This window comes from Heloderma suspectum, chromosome 6 (assembly GCF_057233095.1).
Source record: "Heloderma suspectum isolate Gila_16-S chromosome 6, 16-S_ref, whole genome shotgun sequence".
In the NCBI taxonomy this organism is placed as follows: Eukaryota; Metazoa; Chordata; class Lepidosauria; order Squamata; family Helodermatidae; genus Heloderma; species Heloderma suspectum.
Genome location: NC_139463.1, coordinates 102218394 through 102236267, shown reverse-complemented (window position 1 = coordinate 102236267; position 17874 = coordinate 102218394). Strand labels below are relative to the sequence as shown.

Below are 17874 nucleotides of genomic sequence, written 5' to 3'. Positions count from 1 at the left end.
ATTTCTAGGATTGTGGGTAAAGTACTGTCACAGGGTATATCTACATCACAAAGAACATTCATTTAATTGTCTGTCTCCTCAGGGAACCTTGGGAACTTTGTCACTTGTGGGCAGAAGATCTCAGCATCTTAATCAAACAGCTCCTCAGAGTTCTTTGGGGGGAAGCCATGTCAGTTATATGGGCTTAAAAGCAATAGCTTTTTGCATAGTTGGTATGCCTGTCATTTAATATGCTTGGCTCAGCATCTCATCCTATAAGTGGATAGCAACTGCATGGTGCAGTGAATTTGTTGGTGAGCAATAAGGTGGACTTCACAGCATTCCTGTATGCTGTTGGTAGCTACCTAGAGACCTGTGTAGTTTGGCCTAGCTGGCAGCTTCAAAGTTAATTAAGCCCTTTCATACAGGCAGGTAATTTACAGCCTTTGAAGCTGTTTTGGTCAGCTAGATTATGTCATCCTGGAAGATAGGTTTTGCTCCCCCCCCCCCCGGATGGGCAGAGGTGGCTTGTCGGCTCCTGAATTAAACTGAGAGGGACTTATAAAATCCAGTCCTCTGGCTTTGCACTTTGGTCTTGCTCCGTGGGGGAAGTGCACTACTAGCCAGGAGAAACTTGTGGCTCTGGGAATGACTTCTTTTTTTGTGAACCGCCTAGAGAGCTTCGGCTATTGGGCAGTATAGAAATGAAATCAATCAATCAGTCTCATCTATCTTGGGGACGCAGACAGACACCCAGCTGTGACAGCTTCATTGGCTGATGAGAGGTGTGAGCTTTCTTTGCATATTTATTCTGCATCTGTTTTCTGTCATTAAACTGTCATCCTTTGAACAAGTAGCTTTGCTTCATCTTCTTAATCCAAAAGTATCTATTTTGACTGGGACCTGACGGAATCACCCCCCCACACACAATCGACACACGTGGCTACCTTGCTACTCTTTTTAAGATGTGCTCATTTGGCCTGTTTACAGAGCATTTATAGACACAGTGGTCTAGTGGGGATTAGGCCCTAGATCTGGGAAATCTTGGTTCAAGTTATTAATGACATCGTTATCCCATCCTTCCTCAAAGTGATGGGCTGGCATTTTATGTGTGTGTAACAGAGAGAAGTGGATTTTCTTTAATGCATTGAAAATGCAGCCGCCATGGATGCTTTGTTGGTGATGATGCATAATGCAAGCATTTCCCTGCATAAAGGGGCAAGCAGGGGTTGGTAGAGAAGGGATGGTTAAATAAGCCGTAATTTCTAGCAGCCAAATGTAATGCTGCAGCAAATGTAGAAGGTGCACATTTTAGCATGTGCAAGTGGGCTGGCGGAAGGGGAGTTCCCTACCCCCTCCTTTCCACTGCAGCCCCTTCAGTGCCCTGCAAGCGCTGTGCAGAGGACCCTGCTGAATGGGGTGAGCTATGGTGCGGGGGAGGGGACGTCCCTGAAAACCAGGTGGAGACACTTTCCATGACCGTAGGAACACAGGAAGCTGCCTTATACTGAGTCAGACCATGGTCCATCTAGTCCAATATTGCCGACACTGACTGACAGCGGCTCTCCAGAGTTTCAGGCAGGATCCTTTCTTAGCCCTTCCTGGAGAAGCGGGGATTGAACCTGGGGCATTTTGCATGCAACTCATGTGCTCTACTACTGAGCTATGGCTCCCTCTGTCCATGGAACACAGATCCTGGATCCAACACAGATGTCTCCTTTGTATTTGTCACAGGAGAAGGAGACGGCCATCACCTACATCCTGTTTCCATGTTACTCCATGCACCTCGGTGGCTATTTAGAAAAATGAACAGAGTACCAGCAGAAATGAAATGGGCATTTTGTGCATTTAAACCTGCCATCATGCAGCTTAATTTAAAAAAAAATCATGTTGAAATTGCAATCCACAAAAATGCAGAGAAGAAATAATTGAGAATGGTACCTATGAACTAGAGCAGAGGCGGACAGAGTTCAGGCTTGTGGGATCTACTTTGTTTTTTACTAGAACCCTGAGATATATCATCCGGAGCCTAGTGCAAAAGACATCCACTTAGAATTCAAGAATTCTGAGTCCTGGCATTTGTTTTGAGTACCAAAACAGAGCTCATAATTCTTCCATTCCTGGTTACCCCCAATCATCCTTCATTTCATCAGTATAATTTAGGGCAGGAGGGGAGTTATTTTGTAGCTGCTATTGTTAAATTGCGAATCAGAAATCTTTGCTGATCTACTGCAGATAGCCCAGAGATGTACCAATAGATCCAGATCTCCCTTCTGCCCACCCTCAAACAAGAGGAAGGGAAGGAAAAAAGAAACAAAACATGGAGGAGCCAGAGGGGGGCTGCACCTGTGAGGTGCTCCTTGGGTGAGGCAGGTACTGTGAAAGAGGGGAAGGCAGAGGCTGCCGTTTAGAGACATCCTCTGGAGGAATGGTAAAACCCTGCAGCTGAATCACTTTCTATGTAAGGTTATAGCAATGGAGAGTTCCTATTACATTTGCTGTGCATGACAAGAACAGACTCTGTATCTCTATGCAAAATCTCTTTTCAGTTAGACCAGGGATGGGCAACTTGCGGCCCTCCAGATGTTTGGGCCTACAACTCCTATCGGCCATAGCCAGCATAGGCAGTATTGCAGGAACATGGGAGTTGTAGGCCAAAACATCTGGAGGGCCACACAAGTGGGCCATCCACAGCCTAAGCAATGGGTCAGGGGGGTTGTATCTAGATTTACTCATGCTTAGGGTAGATCCATTGAAAACAATGGGACTTACGTTGGTCATAACAAGTGTTACTTTTGTTACTTTCAATGGGTCTACTCTAAGTATGACTAAATCTGGATCCAACCCCATATAAAAAGCATAAACAGAGTGAGGAGTGTAGCAAAGGAAAGGGGTACGGTGCCATGGAGTCTTTGTGGGCCTGGTGGGTTGTGGGAGGGGGGGCCTTGACAATATTGTGAGATGTGCCAGCAAGAGTAAAATAGCATCCATTTTCACAATGCTGAAGCAGGACATAGTTGTTACCCACAAAGAATAACAGAGGAATATATACAGAGGCAGATACAAGTAAAAGTACAAATTATATATGAATGTGTGCACAAACATCCCTCTGAGACACACACACACACACACACACTTAAGCCCACATGAAAGTAAAACCAGATAGAATAGCAACAAATATTTCTCATAATTTGAGGATTTATTATTAACCCTTTGGAGCTGCAGAAGCTTGCTGTTGTAGTGCTAGGCTTACTGATGTGGATGGAGGCAGTGGATGGAAATGTGACTTCACAACGGATAGTAGGGATGTGTCTTGTTGTAGCCCAAGCTACAAAGGTGAGGTCTTGGAGGAGTAGGAGAGCTGCAATGATTTCTCAAAAAAGTACATCTTCCCACACCCATAGTGCCTTCACCTCTTGATTTCTGCCTGTCATGCAGCTAACAGTGGCACAGAGCTGCCGTCCATAAAATCCTGGCACCCTCCAGGAGTCCTGCTGCTCTTGAAGCATTTGGAGACTGGAGAATGTTAGCCCTGGAATTGTGAAGGACTTTCCTATGTATGGTTCCTCTTGTCAAGTCATTCTGTCTCCACATGGATCAGCCAGGTTGGGGACCTACGGCAGAGAAAAACAAGGCAGAAGCATGAGAAACATGTTCCTTTGTTCCTTAAATAAAATGCTAATACATTAGACTCAAGGCCAACATTGTAATGATCATGAAGTCATAGGAAGAGGCTGGGGTAATTACTATAAAAGAAATGCGCTGGAGCTCAAGTTCATACCCCTCAAATTCCAAATGTGTCTAGGCTGGCTGGGATAGCTGCATGATGAGAGTAAATACAGCTCCTACCATGTGTTTCTATGAGACAGACTGTGCAGATCACTTCTAGAACACATGTTTTGCATGCGCATAGGCCATGGTTCAGTTCCCCATATCTCTAATTAAAGGATCTCAATTCAGATTTCATGCAGTTTCCCCCTCTCATCCCCCAAATACCTACATATGGATGCTGCTGGATTTAGGGAATTTAGGGGATGGAAAACAGGTACATAATTCAGGAAACTTATACTTGACATGATGGCCTTAAAGTTAATCCACGAGACTTAAGTTTTAATTTTTTTTATAAAGCAAATGTTGAGCATGTTCCATGTTGCAAAATCAGGGTGGGATTCTGGAACATAGTGGGATTGTGAATTTGTGTGAAATTTCATTTTGGTTATACTTCAAGTGGCCTTCTTTGATTCTGCAGTATGAATCAAAGATGAGTGGAAATGTTTAAAGACTCAGAAATATACATTTCAGAATGGTTACACGTTTGCTTTCCTTAGCTTCCTGCTTATTTCAGTGCAAACAAAAGACAGGATTTGTTATCATTCCACAGAGACCTAAGAGAAGATGTAGAACAGGGACGTCATTTAATTCTAAGAAGCTTTTTTTTTCTTCCCTATGGTTTTGTAGCACCTAAAGGGATGACACATATATCTTTTTTCAAGGCTTGAATTTTTTTTTGTTCTAATGTCATTTTTAATTCTTCTCTTTTTGCTTATTATTATTGGGTTGGATCCAGACTTAGCTATGCTTACAGTAAACCCATAGAAATCAATGGGACTTAAGTTAGTCATGACTATTATTTATTTGCTGGTTTATTTATGTAATTATATACCCCACTTTTCAAGGCAAAAAACCTTCACCAAGCAGATCCAATATAGCTAAGCTAGTATAAATGCAATTGAAAAACAATACAAATTCAGTTAAAACACACACACACAATTCCCTGAGTCTCTTCCAGTTCTATGACTAACATTCCTTCCAGTATATGAATGAATATGTTAAAGAAGTTTAGGAAATGGAGATTCCTGATTCAGGCAAAAATTTGAACTGGATTATCTTCGAGGCTGCCTGAAGAAAACTGCCATGGTTCCATTGATTTCAATGGGTCTGTTCCAAGCCTGATTAATTCTGGATCCAACTCATTGTTATAGAAAGTTTTATAAAATCATAATAAATTGTTGACCAGGAGAATTTTTTTCTCTCATGAGCAGCCACTGAAATGTTCCATTTCAGGGTAAAACTTTGACTGAAAAATAGCTCAGATTTAACTCTTGCAACGCAAGCACCACATTCAGGGATAGACTAGTGTCCAAAACTGTGTGGGAATGGAGAAAATAGGGAATAATAGGGACAACCCAGATTGCACAGTGTAGCTTCTTGGGACAACAAGCGAATTGTCATGGGCCAGCTCTCAGAGCAGGGATGAGGTGATAAATGTGAAAGTGCAGGTGGTCAGCGTGGTGGTCCCCATAGCCAGATCCCAAAGGAGAGTTCAAAAATTCAGGCAGCTGCGGTTGATCCATATCAATAATCCAGTTCTAGCAGTTTTCATCTCTACCTTTTGTAAAGCAAATTGGTCTTAATTGCCCATTCCAGACAGAAGCCATCTCCAAAATGCTTTGCATTGCAACAGGGAACAATATATTGTTGCTGGGGAAATTCATCTCGACCCCCACCCCCCACTGTGAGAACTGTGGCTAAGTTCAAAGGAAAAAGAGAATTGTTAATGGGGGTGAATGGGGGCAGGTGGGGGGTGGCGGATGATGTCACATCCCTGCTAATTAAAAAGCTAAAAGCTGAGCCCCTGTGAGCCCTGTCTCCACTACACCACTGTCTGGGCAAGCTCATAGCATTTTGCACCATGGAGAACATCTTTGGGGCTGGGGTGACCTAACCATAGGGGCAAACTAGCGTATCAAAATATAGAGCTGGATCCAGATTTAGCCATACTTGGATTATTCCAATTGAAATCAATGGGACTTTGGTCCCATTGAAATCAATGGGACTTCTCTAAGTATCACCAAGTCTGGATCCTAACCATATAATGTAAATTCAAATAAATTACTCTATGATCAAGTCTGGATCCTCTTTCCTATAATGTGAGTTTAAATAAATTATCAATATTGTCTAATCTTTATACGTTTAGCTTCAGATTAAAAGGGGATATATGTTGTTCAGTCGTTAAGTCGTGTCTGACTCTTCGTGACCCCATGGACAATAGCACGCCAGGCCTTCCTGTCCTCCACTCTCTCCCGGAGTGTGCTCAAGTTCATATCTTGATGCTATCTAGCCATCTCATCCTCTGCCGTCCCCTTCTCCTTTTGCCTTCAAACCTTCCCAGCATCAGGGTATTTTCCAGTGACTTTTCTCTTCGCATTTGGTGGCCAAAATATTTGAGCTTCAGCTTCAGTATCTGTCCTTCCAATGAGCAGTCAGGGTTGATTTCCTTTAGGAATGACTGATTTGACCTCCTTGCAGTCCAGGGGACTCATAAGAGTCTTCTCCAGCACCACAGTTCAAAAGTATCAATTCTTCGGTGCTCAGCCATCCACAAGCATATTCTCTGGGAAATGAGTTAGCAATATTACTGGCATATTTCTTATCCATCCCTTTACATTCTGCTTTTTAAAATGGTATCCTAAGATATTTCTGGACTTTATATCAAAGGGATGGATTTGGATTTTAGAAACCTGTTTGCCCCAGTTCTTTTTGATTTCACTACTAAAGGAAGAATGGCTAAGTAAGATTTACAGCACAATCCTATGTATGTTTACTCAGAAGTAAGCCCCACTGTCTTCAATGGGGCTTACTTCCAGGTAAGTGTGCATAGGATTGCAACCCCAGTTTGCAGTGGGTTGTACGGTGGGGGGTGGGGGAGCATTTGCCTAAAAAGGCTTTTGCTGTCCTCTGATATTTTTAATTAAATGTTCCCTATTGTCATAGAAACTGACAACCCTCTTTTCTATCCCCCTGCCTGCCTGAGGGGAAAGGGGGCAGAGTACCCAGGACAGTATTGTATGGGTATTAGCTGCTTAACCACAGAAATGGGCAGTCAAGAAGGTTCCAACATCTGAGACATACATGGGATGCAAAAGTCACATCCCCTTAACAATGACAGGCTGATTCTTTTTTTCCTCTTCAAATTGTCTCCTCTTCCAGATGAAGGGAGAAAAGCCTCTGGTATGTAATTTATAAGTTATTAAATGGCTCAAATAGGTAGCACTGAGAATGAGCTGGCTGGGGGAAAAAATAATTATTGTTGAGCTTTTTGTTCAACCTTGAGGACTAGAAACTAAGTTTTGTAAACAAAGCCTGTGATTCTCAGAGTGCAAGTAGATATGGGCCCAGCACAACCCAATCCACATTGTGCCGAATCCCTCCCTATAAAGTAGGTGGTGGAGATACTTGGTGCTTCCCAACACAATCTGCAATTGCTTCTCCCCAACCATTTTTTTTTTCTGGCAGGGGACAAATGAAGCTCCATCAGATGAAATGGAGCTCTTGTCACAGAGCTTCACCAGGAGAAAAAAATAGACTAAGGGTGCAATCCTATGCATGGTTAGGCAGAAAAAAAGTCCTACAACTCCCAGCATTCCCCATGGCTGGCTGGGGAATGCTGGGAGTTGTAGAACTTTTTTTCTGCCTAAACATGCATAAGATTGCACCCTAAGAGAAGTGATTTGGATTGTGATGGTGTGTGAGCATGGGAAGGGTTCAGCATACCCCCTACAACTGCCCATGCTGCACTTTATATCTCCCCCACCCCACTTTATCAGAAATTTCAATTGCTGGAAATAAAAAGTTCTGTTTAAAAGAGAGCAAGGCCCTAATGATTCTCTATAAACCAGAAGCCGGAGCGACCAAAGCTTTGCACTCTGCAGTGTGACTTCAGCACAACACCAGAGCGCAACACGCACCTTGGCGTTCCTTATGCATCCCACATTCCTTACCTGTATCTGATCAGACGTCCTCTGCGTCTTCACCCTGAGGCCTGCCTCTGCTTTGGAGGCATCGCAGGGAGGGACGCAACGTCCCCCTCTGGCGAGCCCGCAGGTACTCACGGTAGTTGCGTGTCAGCAGGGTGTAAAGGAAAGGGTTGATGCAGCTGTTGCCGTAGGTCAAGCAGGTCACCAAGTGGTTGATGGAGATCTCCGTGTGGACGGGCAGGCGGGCTGCCGATGGGCAGTAAAGGGGCAGGAGCTGCCAGACCCAGAAGGGCAAATAGCAAGCCCAGAAGGCCAGGACAATGACGAGGATGAGGAGGAAAACACGGTTCTTGGGAGAGCGGCCCAAGCCGCTGCGGGTCTGCGACAGCCAGTAAGTCCTGGCCAGGCGCCAGTAGAGGGACCCAATGACTAGGCCGGGCGCCACAATGCTAGTGCTGAAAAGGATGCTCAAATACACCCTGTACTGCTCCTCACTCCAGGTTGGGGAGCAGAGGCGCCGAACAATTGCTCCATTGTCCCCCACCACGCGCTCCTCCTGGTGGATCATCACCATCATGGGCAGGGCCAGGGCAAAGGACAGGAGCCAAATGGCCACGGCCAGGGGCCGGCGGCACCGGCGTGCATGGCTGGCGGCCTGGAAGGGGTGTGCCACAGCCGTGTAGCGCTCGCAGCTCATCAGCGTGAGCAGGAAGATGCTGGCATGCATGGTGAGGAGGTCCAGGCTCAAGAGGATCCGGCAGCCCACCTCGCCAAATGGCCAGTCCTTCACCAGCCCATTGTGGACAATGAAGGGGGCTGTGGACAGGTAGAGCAGGTCAGCCAAGGCCAGGTTGACCAGGTGGACGCGCAGCGAGGAGGCTGGGGGCGAGGCCTGCACTACCGCCAGGGCGTAGAGGTTGCCAGCCACCCCTGTGGCACACATCAGGCTCAGCACAGCTCCCAGGGCTGTGGCTGACTCACCTCCCTCCGACAAAGAGACATTGCCCAGTGGCATTCGCAGGGAAATGTTGGTTGGCAATGGCTCCATGAGAATACAGTCAAGGGCCGAATGTCCAGAAGAACGTCTTAATCTCCCTTCTGGTCCTCGAGAGAAAGAGAGATTAACGAACTTTGCTATTCATCCGCCATTCTTTATTTCTCCCAAACTATTTTTTTGAGTTGCACATCTGTCTGTCTGTCCATTTATCCGTCTGTTTTCATTCACTCACTCCCGTTCCTCCTGTTGCTCCATCCCATTCCTGTACCCCTCCCAAAAAAGCTGATTCGATGTTGCAAAAGATATTCTTGGGGGATGGGGTTTCAGCCCTCCTGGTCTCTCTTGTGCCTGGTGCACACGGTCGCTGCTCCGCCTCTGGACATGAAGGACTTTTTGTTCCGTTCCTGGTTCCTTTGCTCAATGCGTTTGAAGCCAGTGGTGGCGTGCGATCTCCAGTGTGCAAGGAGTATCTGCGTGTATCTGTCTGGGGCTGCAAATTCTCTTCTCTTGCATTCCTCGCACCCTGCTAGTGTTGGTATGCCGGGGTCGAACCTTGGCCCGGCCCCTCTCAGGGAGCACGGCTCTCTCAGCTCCTGTCTGTCTTGGAGGAACCTGTTTATCTCATCCCTAGGGTGGGATTCTGACAGCGTGTCAGCTAAAGGGACTACAAGGGCGGGCGATGGGACGGCATCCGGGGGTCCGATTGGTTCAGAGATTGGAACAGACGGAATCACCACCACACCTCTTCCCTTCACCCCCCCCCCCAACAGACGGACACTCAGGGTCCAACTCCCTGCTGGCAGAACCATGCAGCTTTCCATGGAATTATGCCAACCAGGAGAGAGAGAAAATAACCAAAAGATAGAAAGACAGAAGGGGACTGTATGGATCAATGGACAAAAGAAACTCATAAATGCAAAGATACAGAGGGAAAGACGTGTAATGAAAAGAAGTACAGGCATATGGATGACCCGTCTCTTCCTACATCAGGAAAAAGGGTGACGGCAGATGGCTCTTCCATAGTTTTACACTTCTATCTCTAATTCATAGCAGCACCCATCAAGAAATGATTGAAATACTTCAGATTTTGTTCACTGAGGTCTCACCTGCCTGGTTTAATGGAGCAAAAGGGTGACAATTCAGGCAGGACCTACTTTGTCACAGAACTCAGGTCTGGGGATGGTTTTTGGAGGCCGGGGGCGGGGCGGGGGTTAGCATTTGGTTGGTTGTATGAAATAATAATGAGGATGAGAGGGCCTCTGAGCATGTGGAGAGTGCATTTTCCTTCACTACCAAGGAAACACAATTCAAGTCCTCCCTGTCCCTGTCCCTGTTCCTGTCCCCGTCCAGTCCAAATGGCAAATCCATGGCATTCAGAGAACCAATGCAAGGCCAGCATGGCTTGTACCATAGAGATGCAGGAACAGACTAATGCACATTCATGGTCCTGTCACTCAAATGTGCAATAATTACACACAATAGTGTTCTCACCTGATGGGCAGAACCAACTCACTTATTTTACTTATGAAGTCATTTTCCTCTGAAAAAGACCTGGGTTCAAAAGCACCGAAAGTAAATATATTTTTACAATGTATAGAGCTGCCCATTCTTATTAAGCCTGCATTGCTGGTACCTAACCAGTCATGCAGGAAGAGCAGTGAATTTGGCCAGCATCAGGGTGGAAACAGCCATCCATGTTGCTGAGGTTTGTACATTTCAAGGTCGAAATATGAACTCTGTCAGCTCATAACCCTCATTTTCCGTTTGAGACAAGCATTATTGCTTCAAATGTCCAAGTCAGAGAAGAATACCTCTCTTCAGTTCCCAATCACCCACTTACTTTGCTGTTGCTGTGGCAGCAGCAGTGGCAATGATGGTGGTAGAGAGGAGGGAGCTTTGCAGTTGCCATCCCCTTTCAAAATCTCTCCCTCTTCCCCTCCCGCCTGATGCAGGAAACACCTCTGGCACAGCACTCCAGGTACCCTCGCAAATGTAATTTCCCCAGGGCAATAACAACATCAGGTACCCTGGGAAAATTACATTTCCTAGGGCGCCCTTCATGCTGCTCTAGTGGCGTTCCCTATGCCAGAGAGAGAGAGGGAGATTGAAAGAGATCACAATCTCCTTCCCACCTTCACTGCTAGTACTGAATGAGCCATCAGAGAAGTGGAGGGGGAAAAGAAAGAGAGGGAGGGTGGGGAGGAGATAGCCACTCTTGGAGTCCAGTGGCTGCCATCAGGGTTTTGGGTCTCGGGAACTCAAGGAGTGCTGGCAGTTACAAGCACATTTAGAATTATTAGAAGGAAAAGAACATTTTTTCCTGAGAATTCTAAAAATGTGCTCGTAATTGTCAGTCCTAGTCAGAAATGAATCAGGGGGAGCTCAACCACTTCTAGCCTATCATGTGCTTGCTACTTGAATATTCGCTGGTCTGATGCAGAGATGGTCCAAAACATTTTGTTGCCTGAGGGGGGAAACCAAAATGGCAAATCCATCCATCCCCATAGTGATAAACACACTAATAAGCAATGGTCTGACAATTTATTGCCCTTTAATAATACCCGCCCCCCTTCATGGATCACTGCCTTGTTGTGGCGAAGGGGCTTGCGTAACTCAGTGAAGCCATAAGCTATGCCGTGCAGGGCCACCCAAGACGGACAGGTCATGGCAGAGAGTTCTGACAAAATGTGGTCCACTGGAGAAGGAAATGGCAACCCACTCCAGTATTCTTGCCAAGAAAACCCCATGGAACGTATCACAAGACTAAAAGAGATGACGCCGGAAGATGAGCCCCTCAGGTCGGAAGGTGTCCAATATACTACTGGGGAAGAGCAGAGGGTATTTCCAAGTAGCGCCAGAAAGAGTGAAGCGGCTGGGCCAAAGCCGAAAGGACACTCAGCTGTGGATGTGTCTGGTGGTGAAAAGAAAATCCGATGCTGTAAAGAACAATATTGTTTAGGAACCTGGAATGTCAGATCAATGAATCAAGGTAAGCTGGAGGTGGTCAAACATGAGATGGCAAGATTGAACATCGACATCTTGGGAATCAGCGAACTAAAATGGACAGGAATGGGCGAATTTAATTCAGGTGACCATCATATCTACTATTGTGGCCAAGAATCCCTTAGAAGAAATGGAGTAGCACTCATAGTCAACAAAAGGGTGGGAAAAGCAGTACTGGGGTACAATCTCAAAAATGATAGAATGATCTCAGTACGAATCCAAGGCAAACCATTCAACATCACAGTAATTCAAGTCTATGCCCCAACCACTGAGGCCGAAGAAGCTGAGGTTGATCGGTTCTATGAAGACCTCCAACACCTTCTAGAACTAACACCAAAAAAAGATGTCCTCTTCATCATAGGGGACTGGAATGCTAAAGTAGGAAGTCAAGAAATCACCGGGATAACAGGCAGGCATGGCCTTGGTGTACAAAATGAAGCAGGACAAAAGCTAATAGAGTTTTGCCAAGAGAACACGCTGATCATAGCAAACACTCTTTTCCAACAGCACAAGAGACGACTCTACACATGGACATCACCAGATGGTCAATATCGAAATCAGATTGATTATGTCCTTTGCAGCCAAAGATGGAGAAGCTCCATACAGTCAGTCAAAACAAGACCTGGAGCTGACTGTGGCTCAGATCATGAGCTGCTTCTTGCAAAATTTCGGCTGAAATTGAAGAACGTAGGGAAAACCACTAAACCATTCAGGCTAAATCATATCCCTTATGAATATACAGTGGAGGTGAGGAATAGATTTCAGGGATTAGACCTGACAGACAGAGTGCCTGAGGAACTATGGACGGAGGTCCGTAACATTGTTCAGGAGGCAGCAACGAAATCCATCCCAAAGAAAAAGAAATGCAAGAAAGCCAAGTGGCTGTCTGATGAGGCTTTACAAGTAGCTGAGGAAAGAAGGGAAGCAAAAAGCAAGGGAGAAAGGGGAAGATATATCCAACTGAATGCAGAGTTCCAGAGAATAGCAAGGAGAGACAAGAAGGCCTTCTTAAATGAACAATGCAAGGAAATCGAGGAAAACAACAGAATGGGAAAGACTAGAGATCTCTTCAAGAAAATTGGAGATCTCAAGGGAACGTTTTGTGCAAAGACGGGCATGATAAAGGACAAAGAAGGCAGGGACCTCACAGAAGCAGATGAGATTAAGAAGAGGTGGAAAGAATACACAGAAGAACTATACAGGAAAGATCTGAATGTCCTTGATAGCCATGATAGTGTGGTCACTGAACTTGAGCCGGACATCCTCGAGAGTGAAGTCAAGTGGGCCTTAGGAAGCATTAGTAACAACAAAGCTAGTGGAGATGACAGTATTCCAGCTGAGCTATTTAAAATCCTAAAAGATGATGCTGTTAAAGTGCTGCATTCAATATGTCAACAAATTTGGAACACTCAGCAATGGCCGCAAGACTGGAAAAGGTCAGTTTACATTCCAATTCCAAAGAAGGGCAACGCCAAAGAGTGTTCAAAATACCACACAATTGCGCTCATTTCACATGCCAGCAAGGTGATGCTCAAAATCCTACAAGCTAGGCTTCAGCAGTATGCGAACCGAGAACTACCGGAAGTACAAGCTGGGTTTCGAAGAGGCAGAGGAACTAGAGATCAAATCGCCAACATTCGCTGCATCATGGAGAAAGCAAGAAAATTCCAGAAAAAACGTCTATTTCTGCTTCATTGACTATGCTATAGCCTTTGATTGTGTGGATCACAACAAACTGTGGCAAATTCTTAAAGTGATGGGAGTACCAGACCACCTTACCTGTCTCCTGAGAAACCTGTACGAGGGTCAAGAAGCAACAGTAAGAACCGGACATGGAACAACCGAGTGGTTCAAAATTGGGAAAGGAGTACGACAAGGCTGCATATTGTCACCCTGCTTATTTAACTTATATGCAGAGCACATCATGAGAAATGCCGGGTTGGATGAATCAGAGGTCGGAATTAAGATTGCTGGGAGAATTATCAACAACCTCCGATATGCAGACGATACCACCCTAATGGCAGAAAGTGAAGAGGATCTAAAGAGCCTCTTGTTGAGGGTGAAAGAGGAGAGTGCAAAAGCTGGTTTGAAACTCAACATTAAAAAAACTAACATCATGGCATCTGGCCCTATCACTTCCTGGCATATAGAAGGGGAAGAAATGGAAGCAGTGACAGATTTTACTTTCTTGGGCTCCAAGATCACCGCAGACGGTGACTGTAGCCATGAAATTAAAAGACGCTTGCTCCTTGGGAGGAAAGCTCTGGCAAACCTAGACAGCATAGTAAGAAGCAGAGACATCACCTTGCTGACAAAGGTCCGTCTAATCAAAGCTATGGTTTTCCCAGTAGTAATGTATGGCTGTGAGAGCTGGACTATAAGGAAGGCTGAGCGCCGAAGAATTGATGCTTTCGAACTGTGGTGCTGGAGAAGACTCTTACGAGTCCCCTGGACTGCAAGGAGGTCAAATCAGTCCATCCTAAAGGAAATCAACCCTGAGTGCTCATTGGAAGGACAGATACTGAAGCTGAAGCTCAAATATTTTGGCCACCTAATGCGAAGAGAAAACTCTCTGGAAAAGTCCCTGATGCTGGGAAAGACTGAAGGCAAAAGGAGAAGGGGACGGCAGAGGATGAGATGGCTAGATAGCATCACCGATGCAATGAATATGAACCTGAGCACACTCCGGGAGAGTGCGCAGGACAGGAAGGCCTGGCGTGCTATGGTCCATGGGGTCACGAAGAGTCGGACACGACTGAACGACTGAACAACAACAATAATACCCCCAAATCTGTCCTCCAGGGGAAGTCACCTCACCCTGCCTAGTGATCCCTGAAGGGATGGTTTTCTGTAGACTGCAGCCACACAGTGGTCACAGAACAATACACATATATGCACTCCCCCTGTCTTCGGATTTCTAAGGGCCTGGGCTCACTGCTGTGGAGGCTGGTGGCTCCATTGTCAGTGAGGTGGTGAATCTGCTCCAGGTTTCAATTAGAACCAGTCAGAACTCCAAAGGAGCTATCCAAGGTGCTTTCACACCTTGGATAGCTCCTTTAAAGTTCTGACTGAAACCCGGAGCAGATGCACTGCCCCACTGACAACAGAGTCACCAGCCTCCACTGGCTCATTGTTACAGTTTTCACAGCAGGATTTTTAAAAGGTGATCATGTAGTAAGTTGGGGATCCTTCTGCACCCTTGGTGAGTCCCCAGAACACTTCTCATTGTTGAATGGCCCTCCATTGCCTTGATTTTAAACAAAATATCCTTGCTTCAGAAACCCAGACAAAATGTACCCCTGGTCTTTATTTTGAGCAGAAAAGAAGGACACGGAGGCATAAACCTAGTCCCTCATGCCATGGGATGGATTGTTATTGGTTTATTACTTAACTGAAAACAGCAAAGAGTCTCGTGGCACCTTAAAGACTAACTTTTTAAAAATGACAGGGTTTCATGGACTAAAGTCCATTTCACTGGATGCACAAAATGTTATCCTAGGTTGGCAATGGTGTGTGTGTGTGTGTGTACATATGCATATATACTCACATACACACACACACACGCACGCACACACACGCACACACAGTTGTGGGTGGGGGGAGATTGTAAACAATGAAGTTAAGAGGGAAATGAAATGCAAAACATACGGATTATGACAATTATGGTAACACTTAATGTTCATGTACATTCATTATAGTAACCACACACAAAGCAATGTTAATGATACCACAAACATCCTGGCACTGGTAAGCTAATTAACAGCTGTAGTGGGATAAAGCTTATCTTATTCTAGCCACAGGTAATGATAATGGTTTTTGTGGCCAACCTGTTTTCAGATTAATATGGGATTTATCCAAGAGTCTCTTAGCAAAGGCTGTTTAAATATAGGCCTAATCCAGATTTGGATAAATATTTCTTTCGAGTCATCCCTCCCCACACACACAGTTTGAGATTTTATTTTTTAATATTCAGTATTGCTACTTAATGACAGGTAACTGAGCATAAATTTAGGTCATGCTGAAAACAAATTGTCACATTGAATATTTTGCTGTTCAAAACATGCCTCACCAGCTGCAGTGGGTCAAATGGGTGTCTGCACACTGCTTGATGCTGTACTGTTCATACGTAGGCATTTACATGTATGCATACTAGGGCAAGATGCATCTACCATGACCACCCCATTTCACTGCAATCCTATGCATGTCTACTCAGAAGTAAGTCCTACTGAATTCAATGGGTTTTAGCTGCAGGTAAGTCTGTATACTTGCAGCCTTTCCCAAGTGGCTCCCCAGATGCTGTTGGACTACAATCCCCAGTATCCCTGGCCAGCATGGCCAATAGTCAGGGATAATGGGAGTTGTATTCCAATAGCATCCAGGGAGCAAAGGTTGAAAAAGGCTGTTGTATAGGATTGCTGTCTCAGAGATTTAATATCTAGAGTGGGAAACCTGTGGTCCTTCAGATGTTGCTGGGCTAGAACTCCCAACCATCCCAGGCAGCATGGCCTGTGGCCAGGGATGATGAGAGTTGTAATCCAGCAATATCTGGAGAGCCACAGGTTTCCCAGCCCTGGGTCCAGAGGGGAGAGCTGAACTCTAAAGAATGACATCTCTAGCACTTTCTTCTAATGACATTTTAACAGGACATTTTCAAAAGGCGGAGTTAGTGACAAGGACAACCTGAGGTCAGTGATTTACCACAAACAGTTTCCAGAAAATGGGGAGTGTCAGGGCTGGAGAATATGCAGTTGAGTCAATCAGCTGTCAGAGGAAGATGATTCGATCAATTATACACATGGTCATTATCTCAAAGCACATTACTTGGAAGTAAGCCTCACTAGCTTCCAGCAGTATTTACTTCCCTGTAGTTTGTTTAGGTTGCTCAACTTTCTCATTACTGTGCAGGGCTGGGAGAAAAAGGGAAGCCTGAGCTGGTCAAAGTTCTCTGAGTTCCACCTTGAAGCTCAGTCCGCCTTGTTTCTGTTCCCAATGGTGAGCTTAGTTGTTTGAACAGGAAAAGTGTGCATTTGGGTACCCTTTTTAAAAGAGTGCACCCTAATGAGCACTTTCCCTATTGACTAAAGCATGGAAATGTGCATTTCCCCAAATGCACATTTCAAAGTGTGCCTTTTACTACAGTATGCATATATTGAACCAGCATCACAAGCTTAGGAAGGTGCAAGCTTTGCCTGTAAAATGTGTTCACATTCGGGAGTGCGAATTGGGCAAGTTCTAGTCATAACAGACCATAACGTAATTCTCATACATCCCTGTTACTGTGATATTCCACTGACTGAAATAGCATGGACAAGATGTTTTGTTATTCTATGGGAAATTATCATAAAGGTGATCTTAACTCAGGTGGACATGAATGATTTTTTAAATAATATTGTGCAACCTGGCCCTGAAGCAAAGTCTCTTTCACAGCAAACTGATCTGAATAAAAATCTGCATCTGGAGGCAACCAGATGCCATTATGTGACATCACATCACCACTGACTTCAGTTATATCACCCCGCTCTGTGATTTCAAAAGGTAAGTACAGTGCATTGATGAATGCGCTTACTACACTGAAGACAGTACAGACAGCCATTTGCTATGGAAGGTAATGACTAACCAGGGCCAGCCCTCCCATGAGGCAGGGTGAATCCTCTGCTCAGGCAGCAGATCAGGAGGGGTGGCAGATCATGTCTCCCCCGTGCCAGGAGGTTCCCTGTCAGCACTATCACCACACTGGCCCTGTCTGCCTGCTGCAGCAAATGCAACAGCAGGAGAGTGGCAAGAGTGAGGAGCAGCTGCTTTCCCCCTTTCCTGCTCTGTTCTGAGCAATCCCATAAAGCAGAGCTTTCCAAACTGTGTGCTGCGACACATTAGTGTGTCGCCGGCAGTGTGTAGGTGTGTCGCGCGAAATTCAGAAAGTTGTGCAGAAGGGCACCGCGGAGCTCCCTTACTCGCGTTTGCTTCCCTTGGCCCCTCCCACAGAACTTACTAAAGCAGCTAATGTTAAAGCAGCTTAGCTGCTAAGGCTTAGCAGCTAAGGCTTAGGTGCTTTAACATTAGCTGCTTTAGGATCATGTGGCGTCTTGATGTAGGACGCATGTGATTGGCGGTGTTGGAGTGGTATGGCGAGGAGTGTGG

The 17874-nt window shown here is 45.5% G+C and overlaps 1 protein-coding gene across 1 annotated transcript; it reads right to left on the bottom strand.

The window, feature by feature from the left end:
* Positions 1-3162: 3162 nt before the first annotated feature.
* Positions 3163-9375, bottom strand: LOC146342148 (urotensin-2 receptor-like). The gene is made up of 2 exons (XM_084808478.1): positions 7761-9375; positions 3163-3593 (listed from the first exon to the last, which is right to left on the bottom strand). Exon 1 carries the CDS (start codon positions 8782-8784, stop codon positions 7771-7773), a length of 1014 nt encoding a protein of 337 aa, XP_084664604.1. The 5' UTR covers positions 8785-9375; the 3' UTR covers positions 3163-3593; positions 7761-7770.
* Positions 9376-17874: the final 8499 nt, after the last annotated feature.